The 19,278-nt window shown below is 40.3% G+C and overlaps 2 protein-coding genes across 2 annotated transcripts; both read right to left on the bottom strand.

Moving 5' to 3' along the window:
* Positions 1-172: 172 nt before the first annotated feature.
* On the bottom strand, positions 173-2,099 carry TCEAL2 (transcription elongation factor A like 2). Its single transcript, XM_019438530.2, has one exon. It carries the CDS (start codon positions 2,097-2,099, stop codon positions 1,332-1,334), a length of 768 nt encoding a protein of 255 aa, XP_019294075.1. The 3' UTR covers positions 173-1,331.
* Positions 2,100-16,793: 14,694 nt separating this feature from the next.
* Positions 16,794-17,908, bottom strand: BEX5 (brain expressed X-linked 5). The gene is made up of 2 exons (XM_019438531.2): positions 17,664-17,908; positions 16,794-17,382 (listed from the first exon to the last, which is right to left on the bottom strand). The coding sequence occupies exon 2, from the start codon at positions 17,349-17,351 to the stop codon at positions 17,010-17,012; it is 342 nt and encodes a 113-aa protein (XP_019294076.1). The 5' UTR covers positions 17,352-17,382; positions 17,664-17,908; the 3' UTR covers positions 16,794-17,009.
* Between the last annotated feature and the right edge of the window lie 1,370 nt (positions 17,909-19,278).

Below are 19,278 nucleotides of genomic sequence, written 5' to 3'. Positions count from 1 at the left end.
CTGATGCAGCTGGTCCATTGACCACTTTTGAGTAGCAATGCTCTAAAAACCTTAAGTGTGGGTAGGTGTGCTAACCTTGTAAAGCAGGACCTGGCAGGAGTTTCCTAGGAGACAATTACCTCTAAGGAAAGAGGAATCAAGCAGACAAGGCACTGACAGATGAGAAAACCAGTGTGTGGAACTCAGATTTTATTTCAACTTCCCATATTTGAATTTGGTAGAGAGATAGCTGTATACAAAAACATATTTACAACACAACAAACACAGAAAGGATTGGTTTGCTAAGAAAAAATCTGAGATTAAGTGTCAAAGTATCACTGGGATGTTACCCACTTGTGTAAACATAATTCTAGCTTTATCCTCACTTCTATAGGTGATATGGTGTGAGGCATGTTTTGGGCTTACTGGGGACTCCAGGGAAATCGACTGGACTTTGTCACCTTGAGGACACCAGCCTGTCAGCAACAGTGAGAACCTTAAGAGTGTGCCCAACCCATGAGAAGAGGCACACTGTGCAGCAGACATAGCAGTACCCCGGGCAGGGTGGCACCCATCTTTTGACTTCCTGGACTAATTCCTGGTTATTGGTGAGCTGTACCTCACCCCCCTTCTAAATGTCTGATGAGGGTCTTGGTCCTGCTAACATAGGGGAAAATGTAGAAACCAGACCAACACAGCTCACATACGCGCTGCTTCATCTGTTCTACTCAGGAATATTGTGAGGCTAGTATTATCCCCATTTCAGAAAGACAAGACTGTGTTTTACAACAATGGGTCTGTTATAACTGCCAGGTTAATTCTTCTAAATATGAGTCCTAGAGGGAATATGAGTTTCACATATTAAGTTCTGACAAAAATTTTAAGTGTTTCCACTAGCCTTCATAAATTCACTGAACAGATGTTCATATTTCTTTTTCCATATTGTTTTCCTTTTTTATATTTTAGCATTTCCTTATGAGAAAAGCAATCTGTGTTCTTTAGGAAAAAAATAAACATACAGGTAGAAAGAAAACAAAGAAATCAAGTTCTCCACAGTATACTAATTCAGAGAACTATTAACCTTTTGGTGAACAAATTTTCTATTTTTCCTGTGCACAGATATACTACATAAACTTATGTTTTTTACAAAAGTGGACCAATTCTGTAGAGGATATTATAAGCTGCTTTATTTTCCCCAAAATTATAATGTCTTTGCAATGCATGGGTGAAAATCCCCTACTGATAGAGTGCTCTAGTTGGGTCAGAAGGCTGCTGATAACAAAAGCCACAGCTAAAGCAAATTATTAGTATAAGGTTGAAGCACAGGGCCTGGCAAATGCTTTCCAGAGGCACTACACAAAAGGAATGTCTTCAAAGCCCCTTTGTGGGGCCCTGCAACCACCCCTGAGTTCCCTTGGGCCCCTTGGGTGGAAGGGGTCCTGTAAACTTTTTTGCATCCACATAAACCCCCCCAATTTCTGCTTGGTTTTCTTTACCTCATCCTCCACCCTGGCCATCTCATCAAATTCTCTTATCATCTCCTCATTGCTCAAATGCATATCATGTATGGCCTCTTTATATTCCTTGAGGCACTGAGCCAATCCCTTTTTGGTTTTTCTTTTGGCCTTCTTGGGTACATCATCCCCAGCTGGGCGCTTTCCTGCAGTCTTTGGTTCATTGGCTGGTTTTTCTTCTTCTTTTGGCTTTTCCTGGCTCTCTGGCCTTCCCTCATTCTCTGATTTTTCCTCTTTTGGCTCTCCCTTGCTCCTTGCTTCTCCTTCTTTTGGCTGTCCTTTGTTCCCTGGCTTCCCCTCACTCACAGGTTTTCCTTCTTCTTTTGGCTTTCCCTGGCTCTCTGGCTTTCTCTCACTGACTGATTTTCCCTTGCTCACTGGCTTTCCTTCTTTTGCCTTTGCCACACTCCTTGGCTTTTTGTTGTCCTTTAGAATTTCATTTTCTGTCTTTCCCTTGTGATTTGTTTTCCCCTCATTTTCTAACTTTTCCTTGTCTTTCAGAGTACAAGTTTCTTCTGGCTTTCCCACATCCTGTGGCTGTTCTTTGTATTCCATCTCTCCTTGCTTCTCAGGTATTCCTTCATTTCCATTGCAGAGTTTTTCCATGTTGAGATTTTGCCTCCTTTTCCTGTCGTGAGGGTGGGAGGAAGAGGAGACAAGGGAGACTGAGGGCTTGGGAGTAGAATGCAGAATGCAGGTCTGGATCATATTCACACCTATGTACTCTTATCTGGGTTCCCCTAACCTAGCCTGGCACTCCAAGTGTGCTCTTTTGCCAAGCTCCTTCTCCCACCATTCCTTCCACATACAGGAACCAACCATTTATCTCAGGCCCTGTCATTGTCTCTTTGATTGCTCAGCATGGTAAAATGTAAATGTGTTGGGAGGTGGGTGGTTAGACCCCAAATTCTGCCCATGCTGTACCCTCCACAATCCCCACCCTTCTAGGTCCCTGTCCAGACACCCCCTTACTTCACTGACCTGCAGGAATTCAGGACAGGTTTCTCTTCCTTTGCTAGCCTTGTAGAGTGCTGAGAATAAACACACAGAACTGCAGACAGACAGGAGAAAGAGGCTGGGCATTTGGTGGATGCACAAAGACCTGGGTCCCTTTCCTGAATCCTAGCCCTCCAAGTGTCTTCTGCACATTAATTTACCCTACCATTCCTCCCAGCCGTTTCCCTGGCAGGACCTACCGCCTTCTGTACCATCCTTCAGCGTGGCTGGGTGTCTGCAATATATGTGGTGGGGGGATGGGCAGTGGGGAACTCAAATTCTGCCCAAGTTCTGCTCTCTACACCCCCACCATCCCTGTCCAGTGCCCCTCCTATTTTTCTAGTCTTGCAGAGTGCTGGGGACAGACACACAGACCTGCAGACAGACAGGAGACAGGGGCAGGGCGTCTCAGCAATTTGCTCTCAGCAAATTGATGTTTCTTTCCTGAATCTGGGCCCTCCTCATGCAACATTTCCCTCACTTACCTCCCCCGCATCCCAGCCGCCATTACTTTCCAGGCCTCAGGCTCCAGACCAGGATGCTTTCCAAACTGTTTGGGTCTCTGTGACCCCCTCCCCTGCAGACAAGCCGCCCGCCCTCACCCTCTTTTTGCGGAGGTCAATATTTCCACTTAGGTGCAGAGTGTGAGAGGGGGTTATTTCTAGAATATGTCTGTCTACATTTCACTGTCGCACTGCGGGGGCGCCCCCCTCCCATTTCAGGTCCAAAAATGTATGGAGAGCGCAGAGGAGGGGCGTCGAGGAGGCGACAGAGCCTGCTGCAAGATGCTCCCTCCTCACCTGCCCACATCCCCGCCGCGTCCCCCTCCTCCCCAACCTCCCGGACTCCTCCCCACCCCGCGCTGCTCCCAGATCCTACTCCCATCCACCTCCACCCCTGCCCGGGGCCGCCGGCAGCACCCACCTTCACACCGACCAGCGGGACCTGCGGGGCCCGGGCCAGGCCTGCGCCTCCTCGGGCTCGCCGAAGCCCGCCGGCCCCTCGCCCGCCGCCCGGGCAGCTCAGGGAGCTGGTTCTGCGCGGGCGACGGGAGCGGACAGCGCAGGCACCGGACCGCAGGGCGGGTGAGCAGGCGGGCGCGGGGGCTGCTGCCCACGTCGGCGCCCGACCGGTCACGTGAGCGCCGCGTCACCCAAGCTCGGTTCCCCACCCCGCTCCGCCCCCTCATCCCCATCCCGTAGGGACCAGCCAGCCACAGACAGTGGGGAGCAGTGTGGCAAAAGGGGGTTACCGAGAGGGCAGCCCAGAGGCTTCTTTACCGCAGGTGCTTTACCTGGCGCGCATCTCAGGTCCTCACACAGCATCCCTCTGAGATGTACGTCATTGCCAGGTGTGACAGCTGATCGCAGGGAGGGTACTTGACTTTGCAGAGAGCACTCAGCAACTGAATCCCACAGGCTGCTTTCAAGACAGGCTCTGCCAGACTCCAGAATTCTGGTGGTAGTGTCCGCCAGAAAGTAGAGCTGCCACCTTGAGTAGCTGTGTTCCTGGGCCTCCTCTCTCCTCAGTCCACGCGTTCTCTCTTCCTGAGTTATTTCTGTTCATTTCCCTCTAAGCGTAGATGATTCGCAAATCTCCAGCACCAGGCTATCCTCTCCCCTGAGCTTTACACCCTCTTTGCCAACTGTCTATTGGATACCACTGCTTGAATGTCCCTGAGGAACCTCAAAATCCGTATACCCCAAACTGCTTTCACCAACTTCCTTGTCACCTTCTCCCTTCACTTCTCTTCACACTTGAAACTTGCACTCCAATATTTGACCTCTTCTTATTTAGAGAGAGTGTCAGACAGCTAAACAAGATAGCATTAAAATATTTTTTTAAGTGGATTACAGATGAATAGATTTATCATCATCCTTGGTCTACAATACACTCTGTATCATTAACCCTTTGTCCCTCTTTTCTTTCTTTTTCTTCCCTTCCCTTCCCTTTCCTCTTTCATACTGTGAAACCACCACCCACCTCAAAAACTAGAAAATTGCCAATATAAAGTTGCTACAGTGTAATGCCACATATTTGGTTTTGACAATGTTACTATACTGTGCCTTGGTTTGGATCATGTGTATCCTGTTGTAGTTAACTGAACTTTTTGGATGCATAGATAGTGTGTCCTCTAATGAGAAATTTTTATCTTTTATTTGTTGATAAAAGATTTGTTGTTAAAGAAGAACTTCTTTCTTCTCATTTCTGTATCTCTTCTCCTTGGAGTACTGTCATGCACATGTTAAACATGCTTCATGTGTCTCCTGGTTCTCTTCGGCTTTTTAAAACTTTCTTCAGTTTTTTTTTTTTTTTTTTTAACTTTCTGCTCCTCAGACTGGATAATCTCAATTGATCTATCTTCAGGCTAACTGATTCTTTCTTATGCCTGCTCAAATATACTGTTAAACCCCTTTAGTGAGCTTTTCATTTCAGTTATTGTGCTTTTCAGCTCCAGAGTTTCTGTTTGGTTCCTTTTTATAAATTTCTATCTTTCTACTGATAGTTTATATTTGCTAAAGCATTGCCTCTTCATTTCCGTAGTCCTTTGTCCATCTTTTCTTTTAGCTGTTTGAGCATATTTAAGACAGTTGATCTAATTTTTTTGTCTAGTTAGTCCAATACATGACCTTTCTTATAGTCAGCCTAATAATGTTTCTTTCTTATAAATAGATATTTTCTTTATTTTCTTGTTTCTTCATATGCCTCACAATTTGTGTTGGAATCTGGACACTTTGTATATTAGAAAATGTCAACTCTGTAAATTAGATCCTCCCACTTTCCAAGGTTTGTTGTTGCTCTTTGTTGTGGGTTGTTTCTTTGTTTAGTGACTTTTAAAAATAATTTTGTAAATTCTGTATTATTTGTCATGTGTGGCCACTGAAGCCTGTGCCTTATTAGCTCAGTAATCAACTGGTATTTGGTCATGGTTACTTTAAATGTCTAGAACCATGAGAATAAAAATACTTTCCCAGTCTTTGCCGATGAACTCTGACATTGAAGTATTTTTAGTGCTTTACTTTCTGCTTGGGCAGATCCTGAAGAACAGCCCACGGTTAATGCTTAGGGTTTTCTGTGGCTTTTTCTGAGCATGTGTCCAATCTTGGGTATGCACATATACTTTTCAATTCCTTAGTATATGTGCGTTTTTAAAAGTGCTTGTTCCTTCGTGTATGTCTTTCCCCAACTTCTCATACTTAGGCTTCTCAATGTATTGTTTACCTCAAATGTTGTTCCTTGTCCCAGGCTGCTGTGGCCAATACCTGTGACTTTAAGTGTTTTTGGCAAAAGCCACCCAGGAAGCTGTCCCAGTTCCAGTCCCAGGAATGGTCTGTTTGGTGTGACAAAGGGAATTTTTTGTGCTGGTCTTTCAGGGAGCTGCCAGACAGACTAAGACCCACAACCAGAATTCTGTGAGAATGGGATCTGAATTCTTCCCTCTGGCACTAGCAATGTAAACCAGGATATCAAGCTGCCATCCACAGACTGCTGACAACCTGGGGCATGGGGGATGGTAGGCAGACAATTTAAAATTTCTTACCACAAAGCAGTAGCCTCTTGCTTCACCAAATTTCCCCCTGGTTGTTACAATTTTTATTTTACTAGATTCCAGAGTTCTACAAAAGTTGATTCTGATATTTTTTGCCAGCTTATTAGTTGCTTTTACAGGAGGGGTCAAGTCCAAAAATTCCATACCTTGCTATTTTCAATAAGGTTACTTTCTTTTCTTTCTATTCCTATTTGTCCGTGTTGGTAGTTTGTGTCTTTATTGGAATTTGTCCTTTTCATCTATCTTGTCTTATTTATTGTCACACAGGTGTCCATAATGTTACTGTATAATCCTGTATAAACCTGTAGAGTTAAGATTCATGTCTCTTTTTTCATTCCTGGCTCTGATAATTTGAATCCTCATCCTTTTTTTTTTTTTTTTTTGATCAGTGTATCTATAATTTGCCACTTTTTTTCCTTTTATTTTCAAAGAAGCAATCTTCAGTTTTAGTTAGGTTCTCTATTGCTTTACTATTCTCTACTTCATTTATTTCCACTCAAATATTTACTATTTCCTTCTTTATGATTTCTTTGGTTTTAAGCTGATTTTTCTAGTATTTTAAGGTGGGAATTTAAATTACTGATTTGAGATTTTCATGTTTTCAATATAAGCAATTACAACTATAAATTTCCCTCTAAGTACTGCTTAACTACATCCCATAAGTTTTGGTATGTTGTGTTTTCATTTTTATTCATCTGTAAGTAGTTTCCAATTTCTTTCATGATTTCTTCTGATTAAATGGAAATATATTGCTTAATTTCTACATGTTGATAGATTTTGCAGATACCCTTATGCTGTTGGTTACTAATTTAAGTCCATTATTATCAGAGAATATTATTTGTGTGATGTCAATCCTTTAAATTTATATGGTATTTTATTATGGCTTATCCAAAAGAATGTTCCATGGGTGCTTGACAAGATGTGTTTTGATGTTGCTTGGAATATTTTATAGATGTCTGTTATTCTAGTTGGTTTGTAGTTTTATGCAAGTGTCTTATCTTCTTATTGATATTCTTCCTACTTGTTTCATCCAATTTTTAAAATATTTTGAAGGCTGCATTTTCTATTATCAAATTCTCTGTTTTTCCCTTTCTTTTCTGGCAGTTTTTGCTTTATGTATTTTGACATTTATATATGTTTACATATATTTTAATAGATTCCTTATGGATTGACCTTGTTATAAAATACCTTTCTTGTTCTCCAATAATGTATTTTGTCTTAAAGTATTTTGCCTGATATTAAAATATCCACTACTTTTTTCATTACCCTTTGCATGGCATATATTTTTACATCTTTTCACCTTCATTGTATTTATTTATTTGAATCAAAATAGTAGATTGTAGTAACTTGTACATAGTGTATACTTGGATCATGCTTTTATGCCCATTTGACTAATTTCTGCCCTTTGAATGGAGCATTTAATCAATTTGTATTTATTTATTTATTTATTTATTTATTTATTTAACATTTATTTATTTTTGAGACAGAGAGAGAGCATGAACAGGGGAGGGTCAGAGAAAGAGGGAGATGCAGGATCTGAAACAGGCTGTCAGCACAGAGCCCGACGCAGGGCTCGAACCCATGGACCACAAGATCATGACCTGAGCTGAAGTCAGACGCTTAACCGACTGAGCCAGCCAGGTGCCCCTAATCAATTTGTATTTAATGTAATCATGGATAAGGTAGGATTTACATCTGCCATTTTACTATTTGCTTTCTATATGTCGACTTTTTTTGCTTCTTTATTTCTTCACTATTGCATTATTTTTAAAAGACATTTTCAATATGCCATTTTAATTCCCTTGTTGTTTTTTAGAAGATTAAAAAAATTCTTAGTGGTTGCCCTATGGATTAAAATTAACGTCTTAAAACAATCTAACTTTGTCAATTCTAACTTTATTTCAATACTATTAAAAAGGTTGTTCTAATGTATCTTCATTCCCTCCTTCCTCCTTTGTGCTATGATTGTCCTAGAAACTACATGTTTAGCCATTGTATACCCCTAAATGCCATTTTATAATTATTGTTTATGCAGTTTTTTTTCAGTCAAATAGGAAAAACTCACAAACAAACATACATTTATACTGTCTATATTAATTTTTTATTGCTGCTGTAACAAAGTACCACAAACTTCATGGCTTAAAACAACAGGTTTTTTCTCTTATAATGCTGGAGATCATCAATTTGCAATGGTTTTATGGGGTTTAACCATGGTATTAGCAGTGCAATACTGCCTCTGGAAGCTTTAGGAGAACATCCATTTCCTGAAGTCTCCAGCTTCTAGAGCTGCATTCCTTGATTTATGTCCACTTCCTCCATCTCCAAAACCAAAATCATACACATGTCTCTGCTTCCATCATCATATTGCTTTATTTCTCTTCAGTGTCAAATTTTCTTCTGTCTTCCTCTCATAGGAACACTTGTGATTGCATTTGGGCCACACCCAGAATATCCAGTACAATCTCTCCACCTTGAGATCCTTAATAACACCTGTAGAGTCTGTTTTTGCCATATAAGGAAACATTTATAGGTTATAGCATTTGGATATGAATATCTTTTGGGAGGCCATTATTTAGCCAACCACTTTGTCTTTTATATTCACCTATTTAGTTACCTTACCAGTGCTCTTTATTTCTTGATGCGGATTCAAGTTACCATCTAGAGTCCTTTGATTTCAGCCTTAAGGACTCTATTTAATATTTCTTATAGAACAGTGAAACTGTAGGTGTCCCTGGGTGGCTCAGTTGGTTAAGCATCTGACTCTTGATTTCAACTCAGGTCTTGATCTTATGGCTTATGAGTTCGAGGCCCCCATCAGGCTCTGGACTGAGCATAGAGCCCACTTTGAATTCTCTATCTCCCTCTCTCTCTGTCCCCCTCTCTCTCTGTCCCTCCCCAGCTTGTGTGATCTCTTTCTCTTTTTCTCTCAAAAATAAATAAACATTATAAAAAATAACAGTGAAAGTGTTTAAAGATTCTCTCAGTATTTGTTAACTGAGAATGTCTTAGTTAATACTTAATTTTTAAAGAAGAATTTGTTGGTTAAGATATCTTGGTTAATATTAATTTTTCTTCTTTCATTTTCTGAAGAAGATATCCCACTGCCTTATGAGCTCCATAATTTCTGATTAGAAGACTGCTGTAGACTAGTTTTTAAGTTAAACTTGAAAAGTTTTGGTTAGTATATTTTCAAATGTATTTTCTTGCTGCTTTATTTCTCATCTCTTTCTGTGATTTCCATTATGTCTATGTTGGTATATTTGACAGTGACTCAAGGTTCTGTCTCTCTCTATGCTCTTATTAATTTTTATTTGTTTTGTTTTTCAGACTTGAAATCTTTATTTACCTGTTTTCAAGTGTACTGATTCCTTCAGCCAGCTCAAGTCCATGATTGAGACACTCACGTGAATTTCTCATTTTAATTATTTTCTACTCAATGGGGAAAATAGTATCTTTCCAATAAATAGTGCTGGGAAAACTGGATATCTACATGCAAAAGAATGAAGTTGGGCATTTACCTTACACCACTTACAAAAAGTTAATGCAAATGGATCAAAGATTTCAACAGAACTAAAACTGAAAATTTTGAAGAAAAAGATGAGAAAAACTTTATGTCATTGGATATAGCAATAATTTCTTGAATATAACACTCAAAGCATAGGCAACAAAAGAAAAATAAGATAAATTGATGCTATGGACTGTTTGTGTCCCACCAAAATTCACATATTGAAACATGCTAGAAAAAGCCAATGTTGCTCTGAAAGGATTGTTAAACTCCATTGTGGTGAAGGTTCAGAAAGGAAAGAAGAGTGCTGGAAATAAAATTTGCATCTTTTTAGAGAGTAATACATAAATAATCATGTATAGAATGTTGGTAGTAATATAGATGGTAAAGGCCATTCTGTTAGGTCTCAGAATGAGGAACATGTTATTGGACAATGGAGAAAAGGAAAAAAGGAAACCCTTGTTATAAGGTGGCAATAACTTGGTTGAATTGTGTTCCTATTTGAGTATTTTGTTAAAAGTAGAACTTGCAAGCAACAAAATTGGATTTTTAGACCACTGCAGACATGTATGCCACCTATCAGAGTTGATGTGTGGGTGGGGCCCCTGAAGAAAGCTGATTTGTGGGAAAAGCTACCACAGAGCTGTAACATGGGCTGCAACCAGAGGAGATATATGAGTGATGTTACCACTTCAGAGGGGCTGAAGGGCAGAACATTGAGCCAAAGAAGATTATTCTCATGCCTTAAGATCTAATGGGATTTGCTGTGCTAGGTTTTGGACTTACTTGGGACCCTTCACTCCTTTCTTCTTTCCTGTTTCTCCCTTTGGAATGGAAATGTCTATCTTATGCCTGTCCTACCATTGTATTTTGGAAACACATAACTTATGTTGTTTCATAGATTCATAGTTGGAAAGTAATTTTACTTTAGGATGAATTACACCTAGAACCTCACTCATTTCTCATTTAGATAATATTTAGAAGAGATTTTGGACTTTAAAAGTTTATGCTAGAATGAGTTAACATTTTAAAGGCTGTTGGGATGGAATGAATGTATTTTTCATGTGAAAAGGACACGAATATTGGGGGGCCAAGGGTGGACTACTATGGATTGAATGTGTCCTCCCCAAATGTATATGTTGAGAGCCCTAATTCCCAGTGTGGTGGTAGTTGGGGATGGGATCTTTGGGATGTAATTAGATTTAAATAAGGTCAGGAGGGTGAAGCCTCTATGATGGGATCACCGTCCTTATAAAAGAGGAAGAGCTCTCTGTCTTTCCACCAGGTAAGGATAGAGCATGAAGGTGGCCATCAGCAAACCAGGAAGAATGCTCTCACTGGAGACTGAATTTTCCAGACCTTGATTTTGGACATCTCAGCCTCCAGAACTACAAGAAAAAAAATTTTGTTGTTTAATCCACTCAGTCTATTGAATTTTGTTATAGTAGCCGGAACTAACACAGTTGAATTTTATAAAAATTAAATATTTTCTACCCATCAAAGAATACTATCAATAGAGTTAAAAAGTAACCTACAGGATTGGGGAAATATTTATAAATCATATGTCTCTTAAAGGATTAATATTGAGACTATATAAAACACTCCTACAACTCAACAACAATAAAAAAGAACTTGACTAAAAAGTAGGCCAAGAACTTGAATAGACATTTCTTCATAGAAGATATGCAAACGGCCAAAGCATGTAAAAAGATGCTCAACATCACTATTATTGGAGAAAAGCTAATCCAAACCACTGTGAGGTATGACTTCACACCCATTAGGATGGCTATTATAAAAACAACTCAGAAAACAATGTGTTAGTGAGGATGTGGAAGATTGGAACACTTGTACACTGCTGGTGGGGATGTAAAGTGAAATTGCTGAGGAAAACATTATCGTGTTTACTCAAAGAAAGCCCAAAACATATCATTATAATATATTCTAGCAATCCACTTTTGGGTATATACCCAAAATAATTGAGAACAGAAGCTTAAATAGATACTTGTACTCCCATGCTCATAGCAACATTATTCACAATAGTCCTAAGGGAGAAGCAACACAAGTGTCCATTGAAAAATAAATCGATAAAGAATATGTGGTATATACATTCAATAAAATATGATGCATCTTTGGGGTGCTTGTATGACTCAGTCAGTTAAGCTTCCAACTCAATTTCAGCTCAGGTCATGATCTCACGTTTTGTGGGTTTGAGCCCCGCATCAGGTTCTGTGCTGACAGTACAGAGCCTTGTTTGGGATTCTCTGTCTCCCTCTCTCTCTGTGCCCCTTCCCAACTCTCTCTAAATAAATAAATTAATTAATTAGTTAATTAATTAAAAATATGATGTAGCCTTAACAAAGAATAAAATTCCACTACACATTATACTATAGGTGAACCTTGAAAATATTATGCTAAGTCAAATAAGCCAGACACAAAAAGACAAATACTGTATGTATTATTCCACTTATATAAGGGACTAGAAGAGTCAAATTTATACAGACCTAAAGTAGAATGGTGGTTACCAGGGTCAATGGGGGATGGGAGAATGGGAAGTTATTATTTAATGAGTACAAAGTTTCAGTTTGAAATGATGAAAAATTGTTGGAAATAGTGGTGATGATTCCACAACAATATGAATGTACTTAATGCTACTGAATTGCACACTCAAAAATGATTAAAATTTAGATATTGCATTTTGTGTATTTTTCCACAATAAAAAAAATCATAGACCATTTTAAAGTGAACAATTCAGTGGCATTTAGGACTTTCACAATGTTGTGGAACCACCTCTAGTTCTAAGACATTTCTATCAGACCAAAGTAAAAACTACTTATTCACTAAGTAGTTGCCTTCCTTTACCCAGTACCTGGCAATCACTGATTTGTGTTATATCCTGTGTTGGTCTTCTGAGACTGCCATAACAAAATACCACAGATTGGGTGACTTAACAGAAATTAATTTCTCACAGTTCTCAAGGTTAGAATTCCAAAATCAAGTTGTGAGTAGGTGTGGTTTCTCTTGAGTCCTCTTCCCTTGGTTTGCAGATGGCTTTCTTCTTGTTGTATCCTCATATGGCCCTTTTCTTGTGAGCAAACACTCTTGGTGTCTCTTCCTTTTCTTATGAGGACACTATTTTATTGGGGTCCCACCCTTAAGACTTTATTTAACCTTATTTACCTCCTTAAAGATGATATCTCTACTTACATTGGGGGTTAAAGTTTCAACTTATGAATTTTGGGGAGACACAATTCAGTACATAACATTCCACCCTCTGGCACCCCAATACTCATGTCCTTCTCATATGCAAAATGTAAAATTTATCCTGTCCCAACAAGCCCCAAAGTCTTAACTTATTCCAGCATCAACTCCAAGTCCAAAGTCTCATCTGAATATCTGAATTAAGTCTAGGTGTGACCAGATGTATGATTCATCCTGAGGCAAAACTCCTATTTAGCTATGAATCTGTGAAACTAAAGAATTTATGTGCTTCCAAATACAATGGTGGAATAGGCATATAATAGAAATTTTCCTATCAAAAGGGATAATTCCATTATCATGAAACTTTTCCCCATGTTTTATTTTAAGAGTTATGGTTTTAGCTCCTAGGTTTAGGTTTTTGATCCATTTTGAGACATTTTTTGTATATGGTGTAAGTTAAGGGTCAAACTTCAATATTTTGCATATGCAGTTTTCCTAGCACTACTTTTTGAAAAGTATGTCCTTTTCCCATTGAATGACCTTGGCACCCTTGTTGGAAATCATTTGACCATGCATGTGTGGGTTTATTTCTGAGATGTCTATTTTATCGCATTGGCCTATATGTCTGACATTATGTCCATACAACACTATTTTGATTATTGTAGCTTTGATAAGAGTTGCACTGCAATGAATGGATTCTTCTGTAGGGCTTCCAGTGGGAGCATCACCCTGCCCACACATTAATTTCTGACTTCAGTCTCCAGACCTGTGAGAGAATAAATTTATATTGTGGTAGTTTTTATTAAAGCAGTCATAGGAAACCAATACTAATAGTGAATGACAGACTTTGTGGAAAATTAATATTTATGCCTGTTTTCACTTTCCCATCTTTTCCCTGAGACAAGCTGATGAATACCCCCTAGATATGGGATAAATTCAAAGTGGCTAGGATGGACTCTCACAAGCAAGGTTTGAAATTGGTAAGAGGAATGAAATTTTTATTCATTTTATTGTTTATATGTTACCTGCATTGGAATGAGAGAAAAGCATTACATAGTCTTCAGTTGAGGAAATGTAACTTTTTAAGACATGTGAACCCTCCCTTTGAACTTTTATTTAGTCTTGATTTATTTTGCAGAAAATTTAATATTTTTTACATAGTAAATATGAATCTTTCCCTTTATGGTTTCATCTTTTATTTCTCTAAAGCTCAGACAGGCTTTCTCCTCTATACTCTTGTCCCTGAATTCAGATTAACATATATTTATATTCTCTTTTACTTTATTGATTTGTCCTTAATATACTTGAGATAAAGGGGCACCTGGGTGGCTCAGTCAGTTAAGCATTCGACTCTTGATTTTGGCTCAGGTCATGATTTCACAGTTGGTGAGTTCAAGCCCTGAGTCAAGCCTAGCATCAGTCTCTGCGCTGATAACACTTGGGATTCTCTCAAAATAAATAAACTTTAAAATGTGTGTGTGTGTATATGTGTGTGTGTGTGTGATAAAAATGTGCGCACAGGTAACTCTAAAATTTTAGTGTGCTTCAGAGTCACTCAGGAGTTTAACATTGCAGTTACATAAGCACCATTACCAAAGAGTGGTCTTGGGTGAAGGGTCAGGATACTGTATTTTAAACAAGCTCCCCATGTAATACTGAAGCATTTGCTAGAGAGGAAAACCTTGGGGAATACTAATATATACTATTTAAAAGGATCTCATGTGTTGATTTGGGGGTATAATTCCTCCTCTTTGATATGTATTTCACAAGATATATATTCTAGATAAATAAAATGAGTTGCTTAGGGTCACACAGTCAATCAGGGGTAGTGCAGAGAAAATTAATCAGAGATACTTTAGTCACAAATTATACTCAGTTGTTCTAAACTCTACATGTACATCAGAATCACTGTGAGAGATTTTTAATTTTTTTTAAGTTTATTTATTTTGAGAGAGAGCACATAAGTGCAAGCAAGGGAGGGGCAATGAGAAGTTACTTGCCCTTAAATAATCCCAGGCAGGCTCCTCATCTGTCAGTGCAGAGCCCAATGCAGGGCTCAAACCCACAAACCGTGAGATTATTACCTAAGCCAAAATCAAGACTTGGATGCTTAACCACTGAGCCACCCAGGTGCCCCTCACTGTGAGAGTTGTTTCAATATAATAATCCCTTGGTCTCATTTCCAATGAGTCTGATTCAATTGGTTGGGAGTGGGTCCTGAACTCCCCTTTAAAATCTCAGGTAATTCAAACCTGCAAAGGTTGAGAACCTATGCATTAAAGATAACAACATAAAAATAAGACAGTTATCTCTTTAAAAAGGGCACAGTCTAGTGGGAAAATAAAATCTGGTGTATATAGTTTAAGGCACTTAAAAAGTACTTTCATATATACATGATGAGGAGAGGAGTGCCCAAACTTGAACTAAAGCTGGGGCATCTCCACTTTAATTTATGTAAGTCCAGAGATGTCTGATGAACTTGGAGTAAAACCTAGTTTCCAGAATTTTTTTTTGTCAGTTCCTCAGGTGATTATGATGCAGCTGGTCTGTATAGCACATGTTGATAAACATTGGCAAATGTAACATTATGGTAAGTCCATGTGTTGATATTGTTGCTTAATGCTTTCTCTGTTGTGTTCCTTTTTCAATTGCAAGCTACAGCCTGTAGAGAAATAAAGTTACTTGCCTATAATCAGAGGCAAACCTGAGCCCACATTGCAGGACTCTCAATTCAGCTATAATTAACTGTTGTACCCTACAACTTACCATTCCCTATGGTAGGCACTGAGGGTGCAAGTACCAATAGGACAATATATTTATTGTGAGAAGGATACAGTCTACTTGGGTACCAGTAGTGACTGGGTGATGGAAAATTCTCTAAACAAATGGTTGATTTACCAGGTATTTAGTCTCAGCCAGTTTCCCATTATGTGATTATAGGTTTATTGGGCACAGCAAAAATCAAAGCAAGGGAAGAGGGAAATTCCTCTGGATCCATGTAGGTTAGTATGAGTAGAGACTACTCAGTATTCTGGGGTTAGGTTGGCATAAAACCACCTTCACACCTGTGTATGTGCAGAGTGAGACCTATAGCAGTGTCTGCACAGAAAATGGAGAGTCAAGGAAATGGGCCATATGCATCAGAGGATGGAAATGATAGTCCAATTTTAGGCACACTAAATAGGCACTAAATTAGGCACAATAAATCTAGTGTCATTCAGATTTATCTAGGGGAAAGGGATAATGAAGAAAGTATGAGAAAAACCATAAAGGGCTATTTGGATCCCTAAGCAGAACTAGAGAAGTATCCACCTGGATTAAGTATAACTACAAAGCAGAAAGTGACATTCTCTATATTTCTGAAAGGGCAAAATGGAAACTCAGACCATTGAAGGTTCAAGAGAAATCAGTGGGTCTTTGTCATCTTTAGGATTCTAGCACATCAGCAGTGGTAGGGACCAGTGGAGGGAGCAGAACCTAGCAGAAGGGGAAGAAATACTTAGCAGTCATGGCATTATCCAGGGAAAAGGGGCACAGAAGCATATAGAAAAGTTACCCACTTGGCATTCAATTATACTCCAGGGTAGGCATACTTCTTGGGCTCTTCTCTAAATATGAAGGGCACTTAAAGTGTCAGAACCTTGCATGTATGGGTAGAGCCAGCCACAGAGGTTCTTTATTACCTCATTTGATTCCCACACTAGTCCTGGAAGGCATATATTATTTTCACTTTATAGATTAATAGGCTGACTGTAAAGAAATGTAGCTGTAATGATTACTAGGTTTGTGCTTCTAAATAAGAGATCTTATAAGAGGTAAGACAAGATTTATGTCTTTAAATGTTTCTCAAATATTTGTTGATTGTCTCCATTCCTTTTATAATCCAATTGGCAAGTTCTTTGCCTCTTACTTTTTTCCAACATATATAATACATATGTATTCATTTTGGAAAAATGAGAAAAAACAAGTAATCAAGAAAAATTAAAGAAAATAAGAAAACTATATATGTATATAATATGCACACTTTTAAATGAGATAGTATATCTATAGATTGCTTTTTAACTGCTTTATTACCTTCACAGTATGTAATAAACATCTTTTCATGCAAGTTGATGAAACTCCCCTGCTGACAGAAAAACTTGCAGACTAAGTCAAAATGAAATATCTAATCAGAAAAATGACAGAACAACACAGGTTCACAGTAAAGGGTACATCAAGAAAATACAACTTTGGGAAGCAGGGGGGTTATTATTATTAACCTTAGCACTCAAGGCATAAGGCAAAACTCATCATGATGGTCATGGTGAGGGGGATCTCCTATAAGTATACGCAAACTGTACCTCAGCTGAAGTTCCCTAATTTTCCTCCTTAATTCTCTCATCTCCTCCATGAACCGTTCCATATCATCTGCATCTCCGTCTATCATGTGAAGGTTATAGACCAGCCTATTGGGCATGTCCTCTCTACCATCGTGGGCAGGTGGGGCCCAACCCGCTCTAATATTTCCTCTAGGCTCCTGGCCTTCACCACCTCCCAAAGGGTGAGCTTCTTCTTCATTCTGCACTGGAGCCTGATCTTCTCCTTTGCTTTCCTGGGGGACACTTTCCATGTTGAGATTTTTTTTTTCTTGCTTACTTTTCCTAGGAGATAAGAAGCAAGAAGGATGGAATGCTTTATAACAACAGAATTCAGAGCTGTCAGAAAAGGTTTTCCCATCTGAGAGATTTCGTGCGCCCTCTAGGGGACGCTCCAGACCCAGCCCTAGCCCTGCTACAAAGCCCACCATTTTCCCGATAAATTCTTCCTTAGGCCCGTGCTCACACATCCTGCACTTAACTAGGGCAGGAAAGGCAGTGAGTCCCCCAGGTTCTGTCCTGATCCCTGGTAATACTACACCAAAGGGCCCCAGGCAGCCCCCTACCTGCAGGGATCAAAAGCAGTCTTCCTCTTTTAGCCTTGAAATCTGCTGCACCAGGGCACCTGAAGACCAGCAGACAGAAATGCGACAATGGCCAGGACTGATTAGTTGATCAGTATCAGAGGCACCAGCTTTGTTGTTGATTTTGGACTCCGCTAATCAAATGTTACCACTTCCTCTTTCTCCTCCATAATGTATCACGACTTCATTTTCTGCCCTGTGATGTGCTCCATAAATAGGCATTGTAACCAAAGATGATTATTCCAAACCAGTTTCCTCTCTTCTTTAGGCCCCTTTACCCACCCCCCCACCCCCCCCCCCGTCTCCTCCCTCCCGTCACCTAATTACCATATCTTGAATGCAAATGGACAACTTGTTGGGTGGGGGAGTCAAAACCGCTTGCTGGATGGTGAAGTGTTTATTTATAAAGAATTTCAACGTGGCTGCGACGCAGCAGCCTTTCTAGAGTTCACCCTCCTTTCACTGCCCACCATTTTATGCATCAAAATGGACGAAGGGCAAAGGGGTAGTGTGGGAATTGCAAACCTGTACCCGCTGAGATCTCAGGACTTTGTCTTGCTTACCCCAGGGACCACAAGCAGCGCCCAGGCTTAGACCGACTTGCAGGGTCAGAAACAAGTTTCCTGCTCCCCAACTATATCCCTCAGTCGAAAAGCCCCCCACTCGACTGCCTCCTGAGCAGAAGGGAAGTGTTCCCCGGACCTAATTCCTGTCCCTATCCTCTGCAGCAACACCCATCCCCGCCCCTTCGCTCCCGTTTGCCGCAGCCCACCATTTCCCGCTCCAAAATGGACGAACGGTGGAGAACCGATACCAGAACAGAGGCCTAGAACCGTGGCGGGGTCGACCATCTCCAGGGTCAACGGTTACGACCCCCTCCCATCGCCCTGCAATAATCAGACTTTTTCCTCGCTCTCCCCTTCTCTGGCCCTTCCCTTCCAGACGCCGGATCGCCGACGAGATCACCACTCCAAGGACATCCCAACTGGTACCCATTCCTAACTGTTGGCCCCTCTCTGTCTCTTCCCACCAAGTCCTCCACTTCTTGCACCATATAAATGGGTATTGGGGACGGGGATAGGGAAAATCCAGTCCTGGAACCGCTCTGGTCTTAGCCTTCTGCCACCCCAGTCAGCGCCCACCAACCTGCTACGGATCAGGTTCAGCTTGTACAACTTCCTCCTTCCCTGGGCTACAGGCTCGCCAGCCTTCAAGGCAATAGCGAGCCAGCACACAGCCACAAACGACTACCAGACTGCAACTAGGAGGAGACACTAATCTACGCGTCAGCTGTAGGTCTCCTAAGGGCCACGTCACTGTGAACTCAGATAACCAATTATGGTTCATACCTGGATTGCGGCCAGAGAGTGGGGAGCGGGAGCGTGGGCGGGGCCACCTTTTTCTCCATCCCTGCCTTCTCCCCACAATAACACAGTCCCCCCTTTTTCCTCCTGTTTAGTAGTCTTTAGGACCAAACAGGTCATAATATTTAGTACTTTGTATTTGCCTTTGCCCTGACTTCTGCTGGAGCCTTTAAATAATTACTTATTTCTCTTCTATACCATTAAAAATGCCCACTTCCCTCCACTCCCCTGCA

Source organism: Panthera pardus, unplaced genomic scaffold, assembly GCF_024362965.1.
Source record: "Panthera pardus isolate Hobbes unplaced genomic scaffold, ASM2436296v1 HiC_scaffold_27, whole genome shotgun sequence".
Taxonomy (NCBI): domain Eukaryota; kingdom Metazoa; phylum Chordata; class Mammalia; order Carnivora; family Felidae; genus Panthera; species Panthera pardus.
This window is presented reverse-complemented; position numbering and strand designations above follow the sequence as displayed.